A 24381-nucleotide genomic window follows, 5' to 3' on the forward strand; every position below is an offset into this window, starting at 1 on the left:
CTGTAGATCCTGCCTCGTTTGTTTAATTGGTTGTATAATCTGTGATTTGCTGGTATTCCATTATCTTGCAGTTCTGTAAGGGAAATGAGATTCTTGGGTTTTGCTTCATTCTTAGCTATGTTTCAAACTGTTATCCGACAACACTGCCTGCAGGTGCCCACGCTGTGGATTGTGAGGTGCCTCGAGTGCCGTAATGTACAAAAGTGGCATGCAAGTGAAACAACAGTCAGGTTATGTACTCTGCTCTTTGTCTGTTGAGCAGGAGCAGATCGTCCCCGACTGAGGAGGACAACATGGCCCGGGCTTTCCTTTTCTGCGCTTCAATTCTGCTCTGCCTGGGACTGGTTGGTAAGTTCTCCAGTTAAAATTATGATCTGTGATTGTGCTGGTTCTTGTATTATTGCCTTTTCTATGGGCCCCTTTTCCAGGCTGTCCAGCTTTCATACACCTGGAAATTTTTAATATTGAAGAAAATGGTTTACAAGATTTTTTTTTAAAAAAAGGCATCTTAAAGAATAACAAAACAATTTAAGAAAGCGGAGTTCTAGAGGTGGGTCATCACAACTAGGAACATAGGATGCTAACATGTTCAGAGCCTGGGTCCTTCTAGCTCAGTATTCTCTATACTGACGTGAGTAGCGCTGTGGTGTAAGCCACTGAGCCCCTTGGGCTTGATCAGAAGGTTGGCGGTTCGAATCCCCGTGACGGGGTGAGCTCCTGTTGCTCTGTCCCAGCTCCTGCCAACCTAGCAGTTTGAAAGCACGCCAGTGCAAGTAGATAAATAGGTACTGCTCCGGTGGGAAGGTAAACGGAGTTTCTATGCGCTCTGGTTTCCATCACAGTGTCCCGTTGCGCTGGAAGCTATTTAGTCATGCTGGCCACATGACCTGGAAAGCTGTCTGTGAACAAACGCTGGCTCCCTCGGCCTGAAAGCGAGATGAGCACTGCGACCCCATAGTCGCCTTTGATTGGACTTAACCGTCCAGGGGTCCTTTACCTTTACCTCACACTGACTGGCAGCAGCCCTCCAGGGGTTCTGGCATGGATCTCTCCCAGCTGTACTTGAAGCTCTGTGGGGCAGCATCTTCCATTAAATCTTTGCTTTCAAGGAGTTGCTAGCAGGTCTCATCCTGTTTCCTATTTTAGGGAGCCTCTACTGCAAAGCGTGTCTCTATGAAATAGACGGCACGTGCCTCGCTGGTAGGAGCGTGTGCAGAGGCCGAAAACGATGTGTGACTATTACCGTCAGTCTGGGTAAGTGAGAGTTTTGCTGTCCCAGTTTTCCCAGTTTTCCTCGATTTGGAACTACACCAACCCAGATTCCGGGGGTGGCCTGAGCTACACATCTTTTGCAATAGGTACAAGATCTGCCCCTCCTGTGGTTTCCTGCAACTATTTAATTGTGCTTCTTAAAATGGATATACTGCTTGATTGTAATTTTTTTTCTAAATAAAATAAAAATAAAATTCAGATTTTGAAATTTACAAGCAATTGTCAAACAACCAAAACAAAAAGAGAATTCCATAAATTCCCATGGACTCCCTTTTGTGGGTCTTTGTTAATTTTTTCTTTCTGCACCTCCTTTTTAATCCAATTCTATTGAAACTGTATTGCAACCATTGTCCAACGTTAAACTACAAGTGTCATTCCAGTCCTACTAAAAAAAAAATTAATTGTTTACAATGATTTTTAAGGTAAATGATATCTTTTCCCCATTCCTTATTGACATTTTGGTCTTCCTGGCTTCTAATTCTTCTGGTCAATTTTTTAAAAAATTCAAAGCGGTTTACGGAAAGAATAAAACAATGAAACCATCAGCTAAATCAACCATTTAAAACCTTCCAGAAATGGATTAAAATCAACAATAGCTGAAAAACAAGATTTAAATGCATGTGAACATTCTGTATGTCTGGATAGGTTTGGCTAAACAAATTGCAGGAGTTGGGCTACATGACCTTTTGTGGTGTCTTCCAATTCAACATTTCTATGATTCTGTGTTTTCAGGGAAGGCACCTGCGTGATGTCAATAGGCAGGGAGTTCCAAAGGTTCTGCCCTTCTAAAAGATTGTTTCCTTACAAATGTAGAATGAGTATTTTTTAAGTGGTAGCTAGAAGCCATGTAGGGCTAACAGAGTCAGGATGCCATGTTGGCAGTGGGAAACTGTAACTGACTTAAATCAGGCATCCCCAATAGGGTGATGACTTTTTTACAACCTCATTTGCCTGTATCATAATTTGATGAGCTTTCATTAAAGATTAGATAAAATATTACTTTCAAAGATATTTGATAAAAAACCTCATGCACAAAATGATTTAAAAAAATTTATTTATCAGTTTTTTGACCATTTTTGAAGTCACTGTAAGCAGATATAAAATTGAACCCAAGCTTTAGAGTCACATATATATATATATATATACAACATTATATAGGGTCATCAAACACACAAGGAAGCATTTTTTTTAGCTGCAGTAACAGTATAGACGCCACTAGAGGACGATGTTTTGCTACCTCTCCTGTAGGTTCTTTCCCCAGCATGTCCGGCAGGGTCTGCTGGCTGAGTTTTGAGGTCCCAAAAAGGGGCTTTTACCTTGCACAGGTGTGACATTTGTATACCCTATGTTGCTAAGAACACTCCCCATTGTGGAATGTGGTGTTGTGTCCAAATTTGATACGAAATATATATAGAATTGTTAATACAATTTTATGAAATGGTAAAACTGCATACAAAAAAATTAAAAACAGTTTGTGCATAACCTTTTAAAAATATTTCAATGGAATATACCTCATTTTAGTCATTAATAGGCAAAAGTTCATCCATTTGTGCTACAGGAAATAATTTTTGAGAAAAAAAGAGAAAAAGTCATCACCCTAATCCCCAAACTTCGGCCCTCCAGATGTTTTGGATTACAATTCCCATCTTCCCCGACCACTGGTCCTGTTAGCTAGGGATCATGGGAGTTGTAGGCCAAAACATCTGGAGGGCCGCAGTTTGGGGATGCCTGACTTTAATTTTCTAACCTCCCTGCATGGTGCCACTCACTGGCTAAGGGTTTATATGGCTAACACCACAATATGCAGAAGCCGATGGGCAACAGATGCTGTTGCGACACAGCTCCAGTCATCCCTGACCGCCGACCATGGTGCTGGCTGGGACATATGGGAGCTGTAGTCCAAGGATAACTGGATCGTACCACAGGAGCTACCCCTGATCTATACGCCCAGGGCATGAGAAATGATGTTGGAATGGGAAGCATGTGGATATAAATTTCTCATGCCTTGGGCACGATTCTATGCTTCTCCTTTTAGAGGGATTCCAGCAGTTCCGTACCTACGGCTGTGTCATGCCTGAATCCTATTTCTGTGGAATGACAAAGAGGCACCTCAAAGGCCAACGAACAACGGTGAACTGCTGCTGGAGGAGGAACTTCTGCAACGAGAGGCTGCTATATTGATGGTGTGATTTGCCACCAATGGGCAGAAGCGTATGCATCTCTTCACTTTGGGCCGTACCAAAGTCACACCATACATTTAAAGCACTATTATATCTCTTTAGCAGCATGCCTCCCCGCTAAGAATCCTGGGAACCGTAGTTTTGTTAAGAGCACTGTCAATTGTAGCTCTGCGTGGGACTTCCTAACACTCTTAACTAAGCTTTCCAGAACAATCTGGGGGTGGGCAGCTGTGGTGTGACCATCGTAAAATCTGAAAAATCCACTTCTTCCTCCCTATTAAGGTCTTTGTGTCTTCTATATGCTTAGGCAATCTAATCACAGACCACGTTCTGGAAAATCACACTTGATGAAATTAAATATTTTTAAAAAGCAGTATGCCAGTCTCTCACTATAATTCATTTTGGCAGTCCTATCCAGGTTTATAAATGTTTAGGAATAGAAAGAACAGGAAGTTGTTGTCTGTGCCTTGGCTTGCACCCATCCTTTGCTCTTGCCACCACTTACATCCCAATATTTAGACCACCCTGAGCCACAAAGCACAGAGTAGGATCACTCCAAGGAGGGCTTCTTAGGAGATAAACTGTAAGGCAAAGTGAAAGGAAGTCCTGAGGTTTATTTATTATTTCCTTATTATTTCCCATCGGAGGTCAAGGAGATAAACAACTACCCAATATTTAGAAAACACCTAAAGGCAGCCCTGTTTAGGGAAGTTTTTAATCTGTGATATTTTAATGTATTTTGGTATTTGTTGGAAGCTGCCCAGAGTGGCAGGGGAAACCCAGCCAGATAGGCGGGGTATAAATAATAATAATAATAATAATAATAATAATAATAATAATAATAATAATATTTTTATATATTAGATTTCTAGACTGGCCTTCACTCAGATTACAGCGCAGTTTATAAACACAAAAATACGTAATGCAGTAACAAACATAACCCCCCCCCCATTTAAAAGACTATTGGTTGTTTATGTAATGTAAGGTACTACACTTGGGCAAAAAAATTGAAAGGCACAAATACAGGATGGGAGACACCTGGCTTGAGAGCAGTACATGTGAAAAGGATCTAGGAATCCTGGTACCCTGTTTCTCATATTTTAAGACATACCCACAAAATAAGCCATAGCAGGATTTTTAAGCATTCAAGGAATATAAGCCATACCCCGAAAATAAGACATAGTGATAGGCGCAGCAGCAATGCCGGCCGCGGCAGGAGGAGGAAAAAAATAAGACATCCCTTGAAAATAAGCCATAGTGTGGTTTTTTTGAGGAAAAAATACATATAAGACGTGTCTTATAATATGAGAAACACGGTAGACCACAAACTTGACATGAGTCAACAGTGTGATGCAGCAGCTAAAAAAGCCAATGCAATTCTGGGCTGCATCAATAGGAGTATAGCGTCTAGATCAAGGGAAGTAATAGTACCACTGTATTCTGCTCTGGTCAGACCTCACCTGGAGTACTGTATCCAGTTCTGGGCACCACAGTTCAAGAAGGATACTGACAAGCTGGAACGTGTCCAGAGGAGGGCAACCAAAATGGTCAAAGGCCTGGAAACAATGCCTTATGAGGAACGGCTTAGGGAGCTGGGTATGTTTAGCCTGGAGAAGAGAAGGTTAAGGGGTTATATGATAGCCATGTTCAAATATATAAAAGGATGTCATATAGAGGAGGGTGAAAGGTTGTTTTCTGCTGCTCCAGAGAAGCGGACACGGAGCAATGGATTCAAACTACAAGAAAGAAGATTCCACCTAAACATTAGGAAGAACTTCCTGACAGTAAGAGCTGTTTGACAGTGGAATTTGCTGCCAAGGAGTGTGGTGGAGTCTCCTTCTTTGGAGGTCTTTAAGCAGAGGCTTGACAGGCATATGTCAAGAATGCTTTGATGGTGTTTCCTGCTTGGCAGGGGGTTGGACTGGATGGCCCTTGTGGTCTCTTCCAACTCTATGATTCTATGATTCTAATTAGCCAAAGGCCATGAGGAGCAGGAATGTTTCACAAAAGCACCAGGCATAGGCGCCAGGTTGCCCCAAGATTGTCTTCTTCTTTGGCGATCACTCGTAGCCGAGTAAGATTGTCTTCCATAAACACGGTTTTAACAGTGAGTCCGTCAGTGACTGTGGAGGCCAACTCTGGATCCACATGTCCTTCCACAGTGGGGACAATGGTTTCCGGGCGGGAGTTGACCACGGTGTGGATTTGCCAAGCGTGCCTTCCTCTTAGCACGTTTCTCCCTTGCGTCCTGAGTTCGAGTGTCTTCAAAGCCCACGGCACCTTTGGTAAAGGCTGTTCTCCAATTGGAGCGCTCGCAGGCCAGTTTTTCCCAATTGTCGGTGTTTAAACTAATTTTTTTTAGATTTGCCTTGAGACAGACAGTCTTTAAACCTCTTTTGTTGACCACCAGCATTACGCTTTCCATTTTTAAGTTCGGAGCGGGGCACACATGAAATGTCACGTGCGTCTCCCAACACTGCACAAGCCAGTTCCACTAGGCTGGTCAGGTCCAAGCTTCAGCTTGTAAAGCAGCTATACTGTAGTTATTTTTGGACAGGGATAGTCTGAACATGCACTGGTAACCTCTAGGCTGGATTACTGCATTGCATTGTGTGGTGCTGCCCCGAAAGTTGGCCTGGGAGCTGCAGCTACTGCAAAATGCGGCACCTTGGGCAAGGTAAAGCCCCTGGTGTTACCTATGTTGCTGCTGAAAGAACTGCGGTTCTGACATCTTTCTCCCGGCCGATAAAATAAAAGTGCCCAAGAAGTGACACACGCGCACACATAGATCATTGCGAAATAAAACAAAGAGATTTTATTAATAATCTTAAAAGCCACAAGACATAGACCTTGCCCTAAGCTGTGGGTTGCCAGCCCACTCATGCTCAAGGGTTGGACGCACCCAAGTCAGAGCTTCCTCACCCGCATAGACGCACACATACACAAGTCAATCACACAACTCCAGACACTACCATTGGAAGGTGGAGGCAAGCTGAGCCCAACAGGGCATCACCGGGAGGGGTGGGTTATAGCTAACCTGAGGCTGAACTGCGAATTGAACGTCTTAGAACGGGGTGGGTGGTGAAACATGTGGCCCTCCAGATGTTGCCTTAGTCCATGCATGTCCAAAGTCTGTTTTGGGGGGTCTAATCTGGCCCGCCGGTCGGTTTAATCCGGTCCCTGTGGCAGTTCATTTCCTGGGGTAAAATCCTAAAAAACCCTCAACAACTTCAACCCTAAAAAAAAAGGTCAGCAACTTTGGTCGGCCCTCACAATCCTTCACTTCATCAAATCTGGCCCTCTTTGAAAAAAGTTTGGACACCACTGCTCTAACTTCAATCCCCTCCAGCCAGCATGGTCGAGAGTCCGGGGTTGTGGCAGCTGTGGTCCATCACCATCTGGAGGGCCTTGCTGTGGAGGAATTTCCCCTGCCATGTTCGGAGGCCGTTGGAATCTTTATTCAACATACATATTTTGCACTCAAGGGTATTCTAATCACAAACATAAAAAGGCAAAGGACCCCTGGACAGTAAAGTCCAGTCAAAGGCGACTATGGGGTTGCAGCGCTCATCTCGCTTTCAGGCCAAGGGAGCTGGCATTTGTCCACAGACAGCTTTCCGGGTCATGTGGCCAGCAGGACTAAACCGCTTCTGGCGCAACAGGACACCATGGTGGAAGCCAGAGCACACGGAAATGCAGTTTACCTTCCCACCGCAGTGGTACCTATTTATCTACTTGCACTGGTGTGCTTTTGAACTGCCTGGACAAATGCTGGCTCCCTCAGCCTAAAAGCGAGATGAGCGCAGCAACCCCCTAGCCGCCTTTTACTGGACTTAACCGTCCGGGGTCCTTTACAAATCACAAACATACATACCTTCTGTAATAACTTTTAATATTTTTAACTCTGGTGGAATCTCTCAGGACGACGAGTGGCAGTGGTGGGAAAGTTGCATAGAAGAGTTTGGATTTGATATCCCGCTTTATCACTTCCCGAAGGAGTCTCAAAGCGGCTAACAATCTCCTTTCCCCTCCTCCCCCACAACAGACACCCTGTGAGGTGGGTGGGGCTGAGAGACTTCTGAGAAGTGTGACTAGCCCAAGGTCACCCAGCAGCTGCATGTGGAGGAGTGGAGACGCGAACCCGGTTCCCCAGATTACGAGTCTGCCGCTCTTAACCACTACACCACACTGGCATACTCATCTGCTCCCCATTACCTTTCTTATTTGCTCTTGTCACCTATCGAAAGCTGCTTCTTTCCCCAGCTTCAAGCAGCAGCAGCACCATTCCTCCATGAAAACTCCCCGAACAAAGGCTGCTTCCTAAGGCAGGAGCAGCAAAGCTGAGATCACAGAATGAGGGATGGCCACCCAACCTCTGCTTAAGAACCTCCAAGCTTGTGTGATGATGTCACACTACAGTGCAGCCAGATTAGTCTGCGTTCCAAACAGGTAAACGTAGCAGCTGCATTTTGCGGACTTCCCCTAAAGCATGGCCCAAAGAAGTGTTTTTTTATGTTGCTCCCTCCGCCTCACATTTGGCTAAGCCGTGCAACATCGGTGAACTTCAGGATAGAAATGTTAGCAGAGAAGACTTTTCCTGCATTCAAGTGAACTACTGGAAAACGTTCACCCTCCATTGCAGGCCATTGCCCTTGACTCATCTGTGGACACTACTTTTACCCGTGGCGAATGCCGCTAGGCATTCCTCTTCACAGCCCACAGGCAAGCGTCACAATACACGCCATTCATTTCATGAAAGACTTTGGGATAGCAGCTTGAGTTAAAGCCAATGGATGCTGCCAACTACAAATCATACAACTGGCCCTTTGGATAAAATTTGGGACTTAAGACCAGCTCTGCTTCCTGGGTCTGAGACAGAAACTCTGTTCCAATACCCTTCAGTCCAGATCTGCCAGCTAGCTGCAAGGGCTGTGCAGCCCATAGCGGGGCTGGGCAATATATCGATATATCATCCAGAACTGGTTTCAAGTCCATATCACGATATTGGTTCCAAAGTTTTTGACCTGGCAATATATTGTGAACCATGATGTGCGTTTGTGTGCTATACAAAAAATCACAATGTCGGGAAAACCGTGAAGCCAGCCAAGGCCTCATTTCAGACGTTGTGGTGTATCAGTATATCGTGATGTTTAGCTGGCAATATATTGCGATGCTGAAAACCGGGTATTGCCCAGCCCTAGTCCATAGAGATCTCTTAACACTCTACCCAGGGAGTGCTGGGGTGTTCAAGAGGAAAGGATCCATCCTTGGCCTGCTTTATTCTCACATGTACATTACAGTACTCTACCAAGACCACAGGAGGCTGCTTCTGTATACAGTGGTGCCTCGCTTAACGAATGCCCTGCTTAATGAATGCCCTGCTTAACGAAAGGTTTTTTCTAGCGGAGGTTGCCTCGCTAGACGAATTCGTTTTCGTCTAGCGAATCGCGGTTTCCCATAGGAATGCATTGAAATTCAATTAATGCGTTCCTATGGGCAAAAAAATTCAATGAAAAAAAATTCAATGCATTCCTATGGGATTCGCTAGACGAATTTTTTCGTTATAAGAAAAGACCCGTGGAACGAATTAAATTCGTCTAGCGAGGCACCACTGTACACTGAAAAGCAGGGTTCAGCAACCTTTTTCAGCCGTGGGCCGGTCCACCGTCCCTCAGACCATGTGGTGGGCTGGACTATATATTTTTTTTTGGGGGGGGGAATAAATGAACGAATTCCTATGCTCCACAAATAACCCAGAGATGCATTTTAAATAAAAGCACACATTCTACTCATGTAAAAACACGCTGATTCCTGGACCGTCCGTGGGCCGTATTGAGAAGGCGACTAGGCCACATCCGGCCCACGGGCCTTAGGTTGGCTACCCCTGGAATAAGGTGTAGAAGGGGCAGCGAAGGGAAAAAAGAGATGGTTTCTGCAATCTACACACACAATGATGAATCCCTTCAGAGAGGTCACTTCCCTCCACTGTCCATGTAGCACATGTCTGCCACGCTCTCATTCACACACATTTCTGACCAGCTCTGCCCACAGCCAATGCAAACAGTGTGGCTTGCTTTGTTGTTCTTTTATTTTCCGAAGTTTCAGCATCACCGTCTGATTTAAGCCCCGCTTGAAGTTTGGGAAAGCAGAAGGAATCCCATTTCTTCACTGGCCTCCACAAAAGCCGAACTGCTCCAAAACGGGCTCTTGGCTTTTGTGGGAATATTCCCTTCATTAGCATCGCATCCCTTTAAGGAAATGTGAAGCCAATAAGTTAAATACCAACATTTCTGTAGGGTCCCCCTCCCTCACCTTCAGTGGTGTTTTTGAAAGCCTTTGCACGTTTCCTTCTGCCGTTCCCGGCTGGGGTTGATGCAACTTTTGTTTCCTGCTCCCTTGCATCCTTCTCCACTGAGAAACTGTCTTAAATAACTCCCTCAACACATCTGATAAGGTATTTAGATTAATATTTTAGTTTTTTTTCGGGGGGGGGGGGGAACAGATAAACTTTTGTTTCCTGCTCCCTTGCATCCTTCTCCACTGAGAAACTGTCTTAAATACATCTGATAAGGTATTTAGATTTATATTTTAGTCTTTTTTTTTGGGGGGGGGGGAACAGATATTTGAATTATCTACTTTCCTTTATGCTCTAATCAAATATATTCAATTTCATTCAGATAAAAACCACCTTTGAGGGCTAATCCTAGAACAAGGTTGCCCGGGGGGGGGGGCAGAGGGAGAAGAATTGGCCATCTTGTCACTCCCAGTCCGTGGGAGGCCGAATGATGAGGGGAGCAGCATTCTTGCGTCCGGCACGGATTCCTGGGTAGAAAAAAGGCCACAGCTTCTCCGTGAAGGTGTCAGTGAAAGTGTAGATGTGGGAGCGGTCCGTCACATTGTAGAAGGAAAGTCTGCCAGCCTCGTAGTCCAGGAAGACACCCACTCGCTTGGGTTTGGTGGCGACACTGAGGGGCGTGAAGGGGGTGGTAGTGGCCGCATACTTGTCCCCGTTGAAGAGCCTCACCCGCCAGTAGCCAGTCTCTGGTAGGGACGTCGTCTCCCCTTTGCGGCTCACGGATTCGTTACAAACCCCTAGGGCCCAGTGGGTCTTTTCGCCCACTTCCACTTCCCAGTAGTGGCGGCCCGAAGTGAAGCCCTCTGTCGCCAGGACACAAGGGTAGGTGGTGAAGCGCCGCGGGCTGTCGGGCAGGTCCCGCAGGCGTTGCTCCACAAACTTGACGCTCTTCCGGTCCTCGGAGAGCACTAAGTTGGGGTGGGCCGTCTCGGGGTCGAGGGTCAAATCTCCTGCAGGAAAAGGGAGAGAGACGTTCATTCAGGCTCCGCTGCGATGGTGGCCAGGCCTCAATGGCTCAGGATGGTGTGTTTTTTTTATTTTTTTAAAAAACAACACACAATAATTTTCATTTGATTTTACAAATATAGAATTATAACAATACAATACAAAATACATAGCCATATTTAGAGATTTTTCCGAATCTCTGAACTTCCCACCTTCCCCTCCATGGGTCCTATTGCCAACCTTTTCAACTGCATATTATTTTGTAATCCATATTTTATATCTCTCCATTTTGTCCATAATATTTGCTACATTACAAGCAGAGGTTCTCCAGCCAGTTTCAATCCACTCTCCCCCTCAAACCTTTACTTAAAAACCTCCATCATATCCCGAAGGAGATTGTTCCACTGTAGAACAGCTTCTTGCTGTCAGAAAGTTCTTCCTGATGTTTAGTCGGAATCGCCTTTCTTTCCTTGTGAGCTGTTTTCAAAAGCACCTGCCCTACCACTGCATAAACTAGAATGCGGGACTATTTTAAATGAATCAAGGTCTGATCCAGAAGGCAGTAGTTAGAACGGATAGAGGATTCCTTGAATCCCCCAGCAGCAAAAGTTTGGGATTTGGAAAAAAATTAAATATCTGATTTGACTGAAATAATGCACTGACTGGATAAAAACTAACACTTTTCCGGAGAGGTTATCCATCTTTGTACAGGGGACGACAGAGGACGAGATGGTTGGACAGTGTTCTCGAAGCTACGAACATGAGTTTGACCAATCTGCGGGAGGCAGTGGAAGACAGGAGTGCCTGGCCTGCTATGGTCCATGGGGTCACGAAGATTCGGACACGACTAAACGACTAAACAACAACAACCCTGGACAAAATAACCATGTAGATAATTTATTGTCTGTTGTTTCAAGGCATCCATAGGCCTCCTAAGAGTCACAGAACAAAATATAACTGACATTTTAAATTGAAACTGAAAATGTTCTTGCTACCTGCAACTTTTCTAACACACACTTTGCCCCAGAATATATTCTAACAGAGATTTTATAATCTATCCTAGTTTTGCCATAAAATTATCTTTGCATTCTTCTTTGCTTTTCAGGGGAGCATGACATCCTCAAGAACATTCAACCTGTATGACTACTCTTCCTTCTTCCTCTGCTTCCAGCCATTTTTCTAAACACAGACCAGCCTTCCCCAGCCTGAGGCCATCCAGCTATTTTGAACTAAGGTGGTTCCTTGGAAGTCAAGCAGAATCCGTTCTGGAAGTCCGTTCAACTTCCAAAATGTTTGGAAACCAAGGTGCAGCTTCCGATTGGCTGCAGGAAGTTCCAGCAGCCGATCAGAAGCCGTGGAAGTTGCGCTGGACTTTTGGGTTCCAAAGAACGTTTGCAAACCGGAACACTCACTTCTGGGTATGTGGTGTTCAGGAGCCAAAATGTTCGACTCGCAAGGCGTTCGGGGTATAAGGTACGACTGCATCATTCCCGTTACTGCTGACCACTGGCTGTCCTGGATGGGGTTGATGGTCTCAAAACATCTGGAGTGCATCAGACTAGGGAAGGCTAATACTGTTCCTCTCCCACTGTCAACAATTCTAGCACACCTCTCCTGGACTCATTACATTGTTCATTACAAAGTTGTGTTGTGTGTGCACTGAGCAGAATTAAGCTCACTTGCTTGGATGATGCTGATCTGCAGAATCTATTCCAAACTCAAAGAGTTTTCTTGGCACTGTGGATGAACCCCTTGATCTATGAGCAAGGGAGAAGAGGCCCAATTCTCCCAGCCCCCACACAGACCAAATGGCAAATTGCCTGGATGTGGCACCACGCCAGCTTACCTGTGAGCCTCTTGATGATTTTGCGCAGGACGAAGTACTGCCTGGGGAAGTTGCAGAAGTTCTTTTCCAGCTCGATGGAGACCAGTTTCAGCTTCTGGGCCTGCACCTCTTCACACCTGGAAGAAAAAGAGCACAGAAAGTTAGGTGAGGGAAAGTCCAGGGTTGGGGAACCTTCAGATGTTGCCGGGCTCCCAACCCCTAGCAGTCTCAGCCAGGATGGACAAAGGCCAGGGATGATGCAAGCTGTGGACCCCAGGAACATCTGGTGGGCCCCAGGTTCACTGTCCCTGAAGCTGTCCATTGCTTCCATGTGTCCCCCAATCATCTTTCATTTCATGGCCATTGTGAGCCCAGACTTCAAATACTTGTAAGGTCTGGTCAGTGCCTGGATGAGTGATCCCATGAGAACCTACATGTCTGCAGCCTTGGCTTCTGGGATGGAAGGAAGGTGGGATATCAGTGTACAAACGTAAATAAGCGAGTAACAATTCTTGAGATTCACAAGTACTTTTAATTCTACTGATTCTCTTATGCTGCTTTTTACATATTTTTTTGTGTATTTCAGTTTAATATGACTTATGTATATGCTTTTTTATTTTTGTAAACTATCCTGGGAATATGATTGAAAGGCAGTTATAAAAAATACTTACAATAAATATATAAAAGAGTCTCCAGACATGGTGTGGTGGTGGGGGTGGGGGATGAATCATCTCCCAGTTTATAATTGAGCAACTTGTTTATTTTCATGGAGGTTTAGGGTTAAAGGGTACCATTGTTCTAGGCACATTGTTCCAGGCACATTTCCACTAGCCTTGGCCTTGATCAAAGGCCAATTTGTTCTTGGAAGCACTCCCACTAGGAATGAAGTGGCACCTTTAGATCCAACCCCTTGCCTTTGTCCTTACAAGTATCTGTTTCAGCAAAGCAGGGGCCTTTCATACCTTCAATCACACCTGATGCCAAAAGAACAGTAAGGTAGGTTGCAAGGCAAACCTCTCTGGGGAGAGCTTTCCGCAGTTGTGAAGGTGGATGGCACCACCATAGAGAAGGCCCTGTTTTTGGTAGCTGCCCACCTCCTTTGAGACAGCAAAGGCATCCATTGGAAGCCCTCCTTGAAGAGGTAAGGAGACCAGCAGTCTTTAAAAGAGCATTTTATGTGTCAAACCAGGACAAATACTTGTCCAACAGCCGTTTATGACAAGGACCCCCTCATAGGACCCCATAATAAAAGGCAGTGAGACTGTTGTGACAACCAAAGAATTTGCTCCTTACCTTTCAAGGGTGTGCTTCACATCCTGCATGAGAAGGACAAGAAATAAAAATGGTTAAGAGTTGTGTAGTCATTAAGGACCCCAACTGCTAAGCAAAATCTATCTATGCAGACTGGTGAAATGAGGAAGATCCCACCTTTGGTTAAAGCAACACATATTATTCTGCTGTTTTAGCTTAAAAAAGCACAGGCAACAGTTAAAAACCACCCCAAACGCACCAAAAAGATTCAAGTGTTGGACCTTTTGTGCAAACCGCATCAACTTCCAGCCTGCCACTGCAATGTCCTGAAATATCAGCTATAGCAGGGGTCAGCAACCTTTTTCAGCCATGGGCCGGTCCACCGTCCCTCAGACCATGTGGTGGGCCGGACTATATTTTGAGGGGGGAAGGGGAAATGAACGAATTCCTATGCCTCACAAATAACCCCGAGATGCATTTTAAATAAAAGGACACTTTCTACTCGATCCGTGGGCTGGATTGAGAAGGCAATTGGGCCGCATCTGGCCCACGGGCCTTAGGTTGTCTCCCCCTGAGCTATATGCATCTATCCAAGGATCTGCCTTCACAAAGCAAACCAATTCTGATGACCTTACACTGGATTTCATGCTTGCATGTGGACTACAGAAAGCTAGAGCCCTATGCATCTTGCCCTGCTACCCACAAGAGGCATACAGATTCACATCCAAAGGGTCTATAGAAACTGGGGTTCACAGACCCTGATGGAAACATTAGATGGGAGGTGGAGGAAGTGGGGAGCAGAAATGGGCTGGCGCAAACTGGAATTCATCGACGCTTTGTTCTACTCTCATCCCTCTGAGTTGCACAATCAATGTTGGAAACAAAACCCCACATGAAGGCCCACCCCATTCCACGGTGGCCCCAGCCCAAGAGCACTGCATTTCTCAACTGGTTGAGGCAAATGATCTCTGGAGGGTCGTTGAACCCATCACATGGAATCACTGCTTCCTAAGAAGAAGAAGTTTGGATTCTATATCTCGCTTTATCGCTACCCCAAGGAGTCTCAAAGCGGCTAACATTCTCCTTTCCCTTCCTCCCCCACCAACAAACACTCTGTGAGGTGAGTGGGGCTGAGAGATTTCAGAGAAGTGTGACTAGCCCAAGGTCACCCAGCAGCTGCATGTGCAGGAGCGGGGAGCGAACCCGGTTCCCCAGATTATGAGTCTACCGCTCTTAACCACTACACCACACTGGCTCAGTTTTGTTCAGAGTTTTATTTGCTCCATCAGGCTGCAGTTGAGGAAAAAGGGGGAGCAGGCTCACTCTTTCAGATCCGTGGGTGCAAAAGATAATTCAAGTCCGTTTTAATCTACTGTTGATTTACTGCCTGCCTTAAGCTTTACTGGTGGTTTACCACGCCTTAGAGCACTAGAAAAAGTAAGGGAAGGAGGCAGACTCAAGGGCTGCTGAGGAATGGGATGTTCCAAGCAGCATTTGTTCAGATGCAGAAGACCCCCCCTCTCCAGGTAGACTCTGATGCACACCCCACCTTGAGCATCTCCATGCCTGACTGCAGACACTTCTCCTCGATTTCCGTCATGAGGCTGTTGAGGGAGACCCGCTGCTCAGACAGTTCAGCCACATTGTCCTTTAGTTTCTGCAAGATCTCCTTTTCCTCATCCTCCAGGTGTTGCATCAGCACTTCTTGCTCCTCCTCCAGGAACAAATGCATCTCCTCGAACTCTCGGATGATGAGCTGGCGGCGGTCTTCAACCTTCCGCTGCAGGGAGGTGGGAAGAAAGGGTTCTGGTAGGGCTCAATGAGGTCAACCCAATGAGCTTGATGCTCAGGATTGGCAGAAAGAGGGAACTTCCTCACACAGCACAAAACCGGAGTGTGACACATTACAGAAGGACGTGACCCAGAAAGACCCAAATTCAAGTACTTGCTCAGTTGCGACTCTCACTGGGTGACCTTGGGACAGTCTCCCTCTCAGCCCAACTTACTGTACAGAAACAACAACAAAAAGAGCCTTGTGACACCTTGAGCACTAATTTAGTGAATCAAAGTCCATTTCATCAGATGAATGATGATAATGTGATGAGGTGGATTCTATGAAAGCTTACATCATAATCAATGTGTCAACCTTTAGAGTGTCACAAGAATCTTTGCGGTTTGTGCTCCAACAGATTAAAGCTGGTGCTCCTCTTGAAATTGGAAGGTTACCATTTTGTTTGTGAAGACAGAGGAGAGTTATCCCACTGTGCACCACCTAGATTTGGAGGGAAAGTTGGCTATGAAGTGTGGCAATCTAATATTTTTTGGAATACAGTAGACCCCCTGGATACGAATTTAATTCGTTCTGGGGGTCCGTAACTGGAGGTGTCACGCGCGGTGCGATAGAGCATTTCTGCCCACATGTGTGGTGCGCAGAGCGCTTCTGCGCATGCACGAAACCCGGAAGTATATACTTCCAGGTTTGTCACGTTCGCAACCCAAAAGTTACATATCCAGAGCGGTACATAACCGGAGGGTCCACTGTAATGTGATTCTCTACTATGGGAAGTACTATGGCATCTCAATGCAACATTAAAAAGAACTAGATGAATTCATTTAGGCCAAGCCTGTCAGCCATTTTAGCCAAACTGAACCTCCTCGTTCAGAGGCAGTATACCTCTGAATATCAAATGAGAGGGACAAAGCCCAGCAGGGGAAGGTCCAGGAAACGTTCCTGCGCTGCTTCTGTGTTCCAAAAGGTACTAATGCTTAAAGAATGCATTGCTTGCTGCTGCCACTGTAAAGCTGGCATAAATTTGTTCTATTTTTTAATTGTTTCAATATGCTTTGGTATGTTTGAACAATTGTCAGCTATCCCAGGCTTTGTAAAGAGGATAAGAGGAGCATAAACATACATAAATGTGGCTACATAGCATAATGGGCTACACAGTTTCACCTGTATCACTAAGAAAAATCCTTGTGTTCTCCCACCCACTTGCAGGTGTGGCTTCTTAGCTGTTACTAATAGTAATGCACTTTTAAAGTTGTTTGAAGGGTGCTTTGTGGGTTGTTGTTGTTTTGCAAAACATTTTTTCATCATCATCATCATCATCAAAAGTAATTTCCAGAGGAGCTAAAACTAAAAGAAATTAAAAGCAATGGAGCATAAAGAACTGTCAGGACTCTAAGGAAGAAAAAAGAGCACATTATCCCAAAGTATGCAATTCTGGTACAATTACAATTTTCTGGTGTGCTACTGTGTTCCTTTTTATAATTGGTTTGTTTTGACATAAAAGTAACAGAATGTATTTTCTTAAACCATTCTGATTCTGCCATGGTGGGGGCCGAAGGGTATTTCCTGCCCACCAACCAAACGCCTGTACTCAGCATTTATTTTTTGAGGGAATCTTGGTGCAGGTGTATCACAGCAAATGAAAATATCACAGATAGTCGTACCTTGGAAGTTGAACGGAATCCGTTCTGGAAGTCCGTTCAACTTCCAAAACATCCGGAAACCAAAGCGCGGCTTCTGATTGGCTGCAGGAAGCTCCTGCAGCCAATTGGAAGCCGCAGAAGCCCCGTCAGACGTTTGGCTTCCAAAAATAGTTTGCAAACCAGAACAGTCACTTGGCATTCGGGAGCCAAAACATTTGAGAACTAAGCTGTTTGAAAACCAAGGGACGAATGTACCAGCTTTTATTTTATACAGCGAGTGGTTTTATTAAGTAATTTGCTATTAAGTTTTCTATCTTTTTTCGATACCAGTTACAAGCTTGGTGGAGCATGGGAATTCTGTGATATTCTTGTGGAGAAGCTGGTAAAATGTGGGTTGAACGAGGAAACTGTTAGTTAGGTAGATTTGTAGCTGGTTGACAGACAGAACCCAAAGAGTGCTCATTATTGGTTCCTCGTCATCTTGGAAAAAGAGTGGCAGGTAGGGTGCTGCAGGGTTCTGTTCTGGGCTCTATGTATTGAGAGGATGCTCATCAAATTTGCAGATGACGCCACACTGGAAGGGGTAGCCCAGGCCACAGAAGACCACAATCAGTATTCAAGATGACTTTCAACTGATTGGAGAAATGGGCAAAATAAATTCCAACAGGGACAAATGTAAGGTTCTGCACTTAGGCAAGAAGAGCCAGCAGCATAGGTATGAACCGACCCACCCAGACTTCCCAACTGTAATCTGAAGCCTTCTTTGTGTGCCCCCTCCGCAAGGGGACTGGAGGATGGCAACATGAGAACAGGCCTTTTCTGTAGTGGCTCCCTATTTGTGGCATGCTCTTCCCAGGGAGGTTTGCCTGGTGCCTTTGTTACACATCTTTAAGTGCAACGCAAAAACATTCCTCTTCAAATATGCCTCTGGCTGTTAATTATATATGCCTTTTAAAGCACACGTGATGTGCTCTTGTTTTTAATGTGTGTGCTTTTCCTTTACCCTTTGAATATTAATGGAAGTTTGTTTTTTGTTTTTATGAAGGCGCCTTAAGTTGCCTCAGTGAGAGAAAATGTTAATACTACTACTAGTAGTAGTAGTCCACTTGAATTCAAGCAAGGCTCACAGGGTTTCCACTGCAGCATTTATTTGCTTTGGGAGAAAATTCCAAGTGAAAGAAATACAATCCAAAGCAAGCAGCACTTGCCTTGAGCTCCCCGGGCTTCTTCTCTTCCCGGGATCTGCACTGGCCGATCTCATGCAGCTTTCGTTCAAGTGGCTCCAGGCATTTCTGCAGCTTTTCCTGCTTGAAAGAGGAGATGACATAATTGGGAGCTAGCACAGGGATAGTAGTTAAAGTGTATAAGTCATGAGCATAAGAATCACCCATCTTGCTTCTTGCAGTGGCCAAAAACAGACACCTCTAAGACACCCACAACCAGTGTTAGAAACTCAGATATAAGCTAAGTGCCAAATAGCTCCTTAAATCAAGGTTATAGTCTCCAAAATGGAATCCCTCATGTTCAAAAAGGGGAAAAAGGAAGACCCAGGTAACTACCAACCGGTGATCTTGACATCAATACCAGGGAAGGTCCTAGAACAGATAATTCAACAGCGGTCTATGAGCATTTAGAAAAGGATGCTGTGATTACTAAGACCCAGCATGGGTTTCTCAAAAATAAGTCATGCCAGACCAATCTGATTTCGTTTTTTGATGGAATTACAAACTTGGTGGATCAGGAAAATGCTGTGGACATAGTATATCTTGATTTCAGTAAGACTTTTGACACCCCCGCCCCCTCAGTGATATTCTTGTGAGGAAGCTGGTAAAATGTGGGTTGAATGAGGTAACTGTTAGGTGAATTTGTAGCTGGTTGACTGACCGAACCCAAAGAGTACTCATTAATGGTTCCTTGTCATCCAGGGAAAAAGTGAGAAGTGGGGTGCCACAGGGTTCTGTCCTGGGCCTGTTGTTGTTCAATGACTTTATAAATTACCTGGACGAAGGAATTGAGGGGATGCTCATCAAATTTGCAGACACCAAACAGGGAGGGGTAGCTAATGCCACAGAAGACAGAATCAGAATTCAAAATGACCTTAACAGATTGGAGAACTGGGCGCAAAATAACAAACTGAATTTCAATAGGGACAAATGTAAGGTTCTGCACTTAGGCAGGGAGAACCAGATGCACAAATATAGGATGGGGGACACATTGCATACTAGCAGTACATGTGAAAAGGATCTAGGGGTCTTCATGGACCATAAACTTAACAGCAGTCAACAGTATGATGCAGCAGCAGCAGCAAAAACAAAACAAAACCTAACGCTATTCTAGGCTGCATCAACAGAAGTCTAGTGTCCAGATCGAGAGAAGTCATACGGTAATTACCACTCTATTCTGCCTTGGCCAGATTGAACTGCGTGGGTAAGGAGTTTTCTTAACTGGGAGCTCTGGAGAAGACTGTCAAGTAGAAAGCAGGAAGTCTTTGATGTTCTGCTGATCCCCCTGGCTGAAGTGTGGTGTAGTATCCACAACAGAATGTTGGCCCTGTGTTATGGGCCAACTGACTTCACAAGTCTAACACGTACCAGTCAACATTTGGCCAGCTGCAATCTGTACTAATACATCTTCAAGGGCAGCCCCACGTACAGGGGGATTACAGTAATGCAAGCAAGGGAGAGGTTGCTGTAATTTGGGGAACCATGAAAAAGAGTATTCTCCAGAAACAACTGTAGCCTGGCAAGTAAGCAAGAGCTGGACAAAGCCACCACTTTGGACACTTGAAGTTCAAGTGAGAAAGCTGGATCTAGGTGTACCCCACCCCATAGCAGCATATCCCCACTTACAGCAGGCTGCATACCTTGTTCCCAAACACAAGAGCCACCTACCCACATTTGTGTCCGTTATTTTCTGCCTTTATTTTGCTATTCTTCCAGCCTTCCTATTCATTATTTAAGCCTTCCCTTGAAAACAACTGAGTTCCCTTTCTCCATTCAACTCTGCACTGAATTCTCACATCAAATTTCAAGCTCCTTCTCCTTATTTTTAAGGCTTTCCATTCCTTACCTCCATTACATCCTCTAATAGCAAAGTCCACCTTTATTATGCCCTCTGACGGCAACCACAGTGCCTCCTATTACTAACAGAAATTCAACTAACATGGAAGCGACAAAAAACAAAAGAGAGGCACCAGCATACTCAGAGGACCTCGGAGGTTTCCAGAAGAGCCAACAATAACAGCCCCCACCCAGACAACCCAATGAAGACTGAGAGCATAGTCAGTGGTCACTAGCAACCAGCTGAGCATTACTTTGAAAAGAAAAAATGGGAGAGTGAATTGGCTTACTTATAGTTCCCTGGAGGAAGCTGTGGCTGGCTTGCTGAACACTTTAATGATTAAACAAGCAAACCAAAATATAGGACAGCATTTTATTGCAGTTCCCACTTGGGCTTCCTTATTCAATCAGACTATGTACAGTCTGTGCACGTTTATGTGCCACTGTGATGGCAAAAAAGGGCATCTGTCCGCAATGGGCAGATAAACATCAAATGCATTACCTCACACGGCTGGTGATGTTTCTGTTGTTATTTATATACACTAATCGCATTGCTCACGGAAATGACTCCAAGTCACTTACAGACACAATAGAAATATTAAAACCAATTACTATGAACAAAATCAAATGTTGGTGTACATGCCTCTCCCGTCTTTTTTTTTTTAAACTTGATTCCAGCCATGTCCCATCCTTACTTTACCTTATACTCCAAGGAGGCATCGTCCAGGGTCACCACCGTGTGGGAGCGGTGTTCGTGAGAGATTTCGCACACTAAGCAAACGGCCTCCTGGTCGTCCTTGCAGAAGAGGTGTAGGACTTCATTGTGCTTCTCGCATAAGTCCTCATCCCGCACCTTGCGCTTGTTCGTGACCTGCAGCTGCTTGGCTATTTCCACCATGTTGCCCAGCTGCCGGTTGGGCCTCAGAATGCGATGGCGCGAAGTCTTGCGGCAGACGGGGCAGGGGAAGTCCCGGTTCAGATCTTCCCACCAGCGGGTGATGCATACCCGACAGAAATTGTGGCCGCAGTCAATAATCACAGGGTCCTTGAGGTACTCCAGGCAAACAGAGCAGCTGGCTTCTACCTGGAGGTTTTCCAAAGGGTTTGTGGTGGCCATGTCTCCTCAAAGGCAGGAGGGGGAAAGCATGGATGGCAGAACCAAGGGCTGTATCCAGCGTAGCACTACATCACTTAGCGATATCCTTGTTGTGCTGGTGGAACATTGCTGTGCAAAGGAAAACAAGTATATTACAAAAGATTGCTCGCCAATGGATTACACAGCTGTTGTGCAACAAGCTTCCACTAGCACAACAGCTGTGTTTGATTCCTTCATTGTGCAACCTTAAAACTATGTCATCCACTAGTGCAAGGGATCTTGCACTAGCATACAATAACACTGCATATGGCCACAATAGTGGTGGCACAGTTCAATTTGTCCCAACTGTGCACTTTTTCATAAAAACACCAAATTTGCACCATACATAGAATATGCAATTGTTCTCAAATACTGAGCCATGTGATCTAGCATATACCCAGACGCGTGAAATATTTCTAATTGAGCATAGTGTAAGCACACAATAACTCATATATGACCCAAAACAATATGGAATGTTGTCCCCACAGCCTTCACATTCTGATCACGGACCCTCTATCTAGCTCAGGCGTGGGAAATTCGTGGCCCTTCAGACATTGCTGAATTTTGTTTTTGTTCTTTTTATAACTTTACTGAAAATTCTGAAAGCAATCACCAAACATGAAGTGTTGTCTTCCAGGACAAATACATGCACTTATTTCTAGTTACAGGTAGGTAGCCCTGTTGGCCTGCCGTAGTCGAAACAAAATTTTAAAAATCCTTCCAGTAGCACCTTAGAGACCAACTAAGTTTGTCATTGGTATCAGCTTTCGTGTGCATGCCCACTTCTTCAGATACACTGAAACAGAAGTTACCAGACCCTTATATACAGGGAGAGGGTGGGGAGGGGTATTACTCGGTAGGGTGGTGGGAATGGGTGATTGGCTGATAGGTGTGGTGAACCTGTTGATGACTGTTAACGACTGCAATTGGTCTTACAGGAAAAAGCAAGGGATGAGATGGCTAAAAATAGCTTTATCATGTAAAATCACAGTGTAAAATCTTTATCATGTATAATCACAGTGACTCTCAACTAACCAATTAAAAAGTGTCCACTCTCAGCATTACAACAGTTTTAGTATTTGTCAAGGTACTTCAAAGCCCTTTAGGGCGGACAATGCCAGACTACCGGTACCTACCCTGTTGTTTGGGTTATCTGGAGCTCCTCAACTGCAAGTGTATTTTCCTCTCTGGGCAGGGTTTCGGACAGCAAAGATTTATCCATTGGGACCTGGCCGAAGCATGATTTAACATCACAGTTAAACAGTTTAGCTATGGCTGTTGATCTCTTCCAGTTCCTAAACACCAAAGCACCTTGCAAAAGAGTCGTCCAGCATTTAACACTTTGTTATTCCCTTGGCAGGTCAAAAGAATAAAAAATATATTTAGAAAGCAATAATACTTCCCATTTATACAGCATATTTCCAAGTGTTCGAAGTACTTCACATATATTATCCAGTAACCCTTACAACAACCTTTAAGGAAAATTAGTATTATAAATTATACCTATACAGCAGATGAAGTGGTGAGATTGAGAAAACACTGGCTTGCCCAAGGGTATTTATATCTTAAGCAAGATCTAAATTAGAGATTTTGTAGCTCATGACTCTTACCCAAACTCTGGGCCTGGAGTAAACCATACATTTGTACCTGCTTGTCTCCCTATTAAAGTAGGGTCACCCTCTCAATCCCTGTTTTGTTCCAGATCCCTTCTGTACAGTGATATCAAATTCACCCTGTGGGGCCCAGATAGTGGGTCATTGCCTCCGAACCCAAACCATCTAGCAAAAGCTAAAATGCATGAGAAACACACTTTTAAACAGTCCTGTTTTAGTTAACAAGGGGACAGTAGCCTTCTTCCTGGATAGCTGGTCACCGTTTATGTAGCACTTCCCCAAAAACACTTAACAGGCGTTTATCTCAAGTGCTTTTACAACAGCCCAACCTAGTAGGCCCAGTATTGCCCTCACGTTGCACTGTGTAGGAGCGGTGAACTGAGAGAATGCCACACAATAAACAGAAAGAAGATACAAGTAGGTAGCCGTGTTGGTCTGCCGTAGTCAAAACAAAATAAAAAAATTCCTTCCAGTAGCACCTTAGAGACCAACTAAGTATGTCATTGGTATGAAAGAAAGAAGCTACAGGGCTTTTATTTCAGCTCACCCTGTTCAGCGCAGGCAGAGGAGGAAGAGGCAGGGCAGCAGGGCTGGCAGTGGCCATCTGTCAGGGATGCTTTAGTTGAGATCCCTGCATTGCAGAAGGGGGTTGGACTTGATGACCCCCAGGATTCTTTCCAGCTCTGTAATTCTAGGACTAGGGCAGGCACCAGGGAAGCTGGGGGAAGCCAGAGGGGCGGGGATCTCACGGCCCGGAGGGGCTGCAATAAGGGCAGTTTCAGAGGGGGCTTTAGAGGGGCAATTACGGAAGGCCCCACAAAGCCCGCCGCTCCTCCGCGCAGCACGGCCGCAGTTACGGCAGCCCCGCCGCCCCTCTTTGGCCCTCACTTTCCCGGCCCACTCCGCCCCCCGAGCATGTGGGCGACGGCTGAAGGGGCGAACCGCACGGCCTGCTGGACGTCCGGCCGACCGCCCCCTCCCCACTCCCACAACAAACCCTTTCCGCAAACGCCACCAGAGGAAGCCGCTCTTACGTAACCGGAAGCGACGCTCCGAGTGCCGCCGAGGCCATAGAGCTAACGGTTGATTGGTTCTCCCAGCCGCTTTCGCTATCTCCGCTTTCCATAGACGCGTGGCGTGTGTGTAGACTCACAAAAGGCGTCGCCTTCCGGATTCCTTTCGCTCCACCTGTTCTGTAGGCCTTGCAGTGAGTTGCTCTGCCCTCCTGCGGCTCCCAGCAACTGCTATTCTAGAGCATTTCTGCCTCCAGCTGCTGAGGAAGAGCGTACCTGTTGTGGCTAGTACCTAATCCTC

General features: G+C 45.4%; 1 protein-coding gene and 1 long non-coding RNA gene across 5 annotated transcripts; one reads left to right on the top strand and one right to left on the bottom strand.

Annotated features, from left to right (window-relative positions):
• Positions 1–1145: 1145 nt before the first annotated feature.
• On the top strand, positions 1146–3828 carry LOC148687014 (uncharacterized). Its single transcript, XR_015948305.1, has 2 exons — positions 1146–1254; positions 3308–3828. It is a non-coding gene; the product is annotated as an uncharacterized LOC148687014 (long non-coding RNA).
• A 2413-nt stretch (positions 3829–6241) lies between these two features.
• Positions 6242–24103, bottom strand: TRIM39 (tripartite motif containing 39). Of its 4 annotated transcripts, none has more exons than XM_088662699.1 (8): positions 23615–24103; positions 22591–22682; positions 21020–21544; positions 18469–18564; positions 15378–15608; positions 13871–13893; positions 12599–12714; positions 6242–10757 (listed from the first exon to the last, which is right to left on the bottom strand). In XM_088662699.1, the coding sequence occupies exons 3-8, from the start codon at positions 21434–21436 to the stop codon at positions 10210–10212; spliced, it is 1431 nt and encodes a 476-aa protein (XP_088518825.1). In that variant the 5' UTR covers positions 21437–21544; positions 22591–22682; positions 23615–24103; the 3' UTR covers positions 6242–10209. The 4 variants fall into 4 exon arrangements, with proteins under 4 accessions (XP_088518825.1, XP_034962914.1, XP_060127214.1 ...); XM_035107023.3 differs by having other exon boundaries at positions 18469–18567; XM_060271231.2 differs by having other exon boundaries at positions 22591–22806.
• Positions 24104–24381: the final 278 nt, after the last annotated feature.

The sequence above is a fragment of the Zootoca vivipara genome, chromosome 2, assembly GCF_965207765.1.
Source record: "Zootoca vivipara chromosome 2, rZooViv2.hap1.1, whole genome shotgun sequence".
NCBI classification, from domain to species: Eukaryota; Metazoa; Chordata; class Lepidosauria; order Squamata; family Lacertidae; genus Zootoca; species Zootoca vivipara.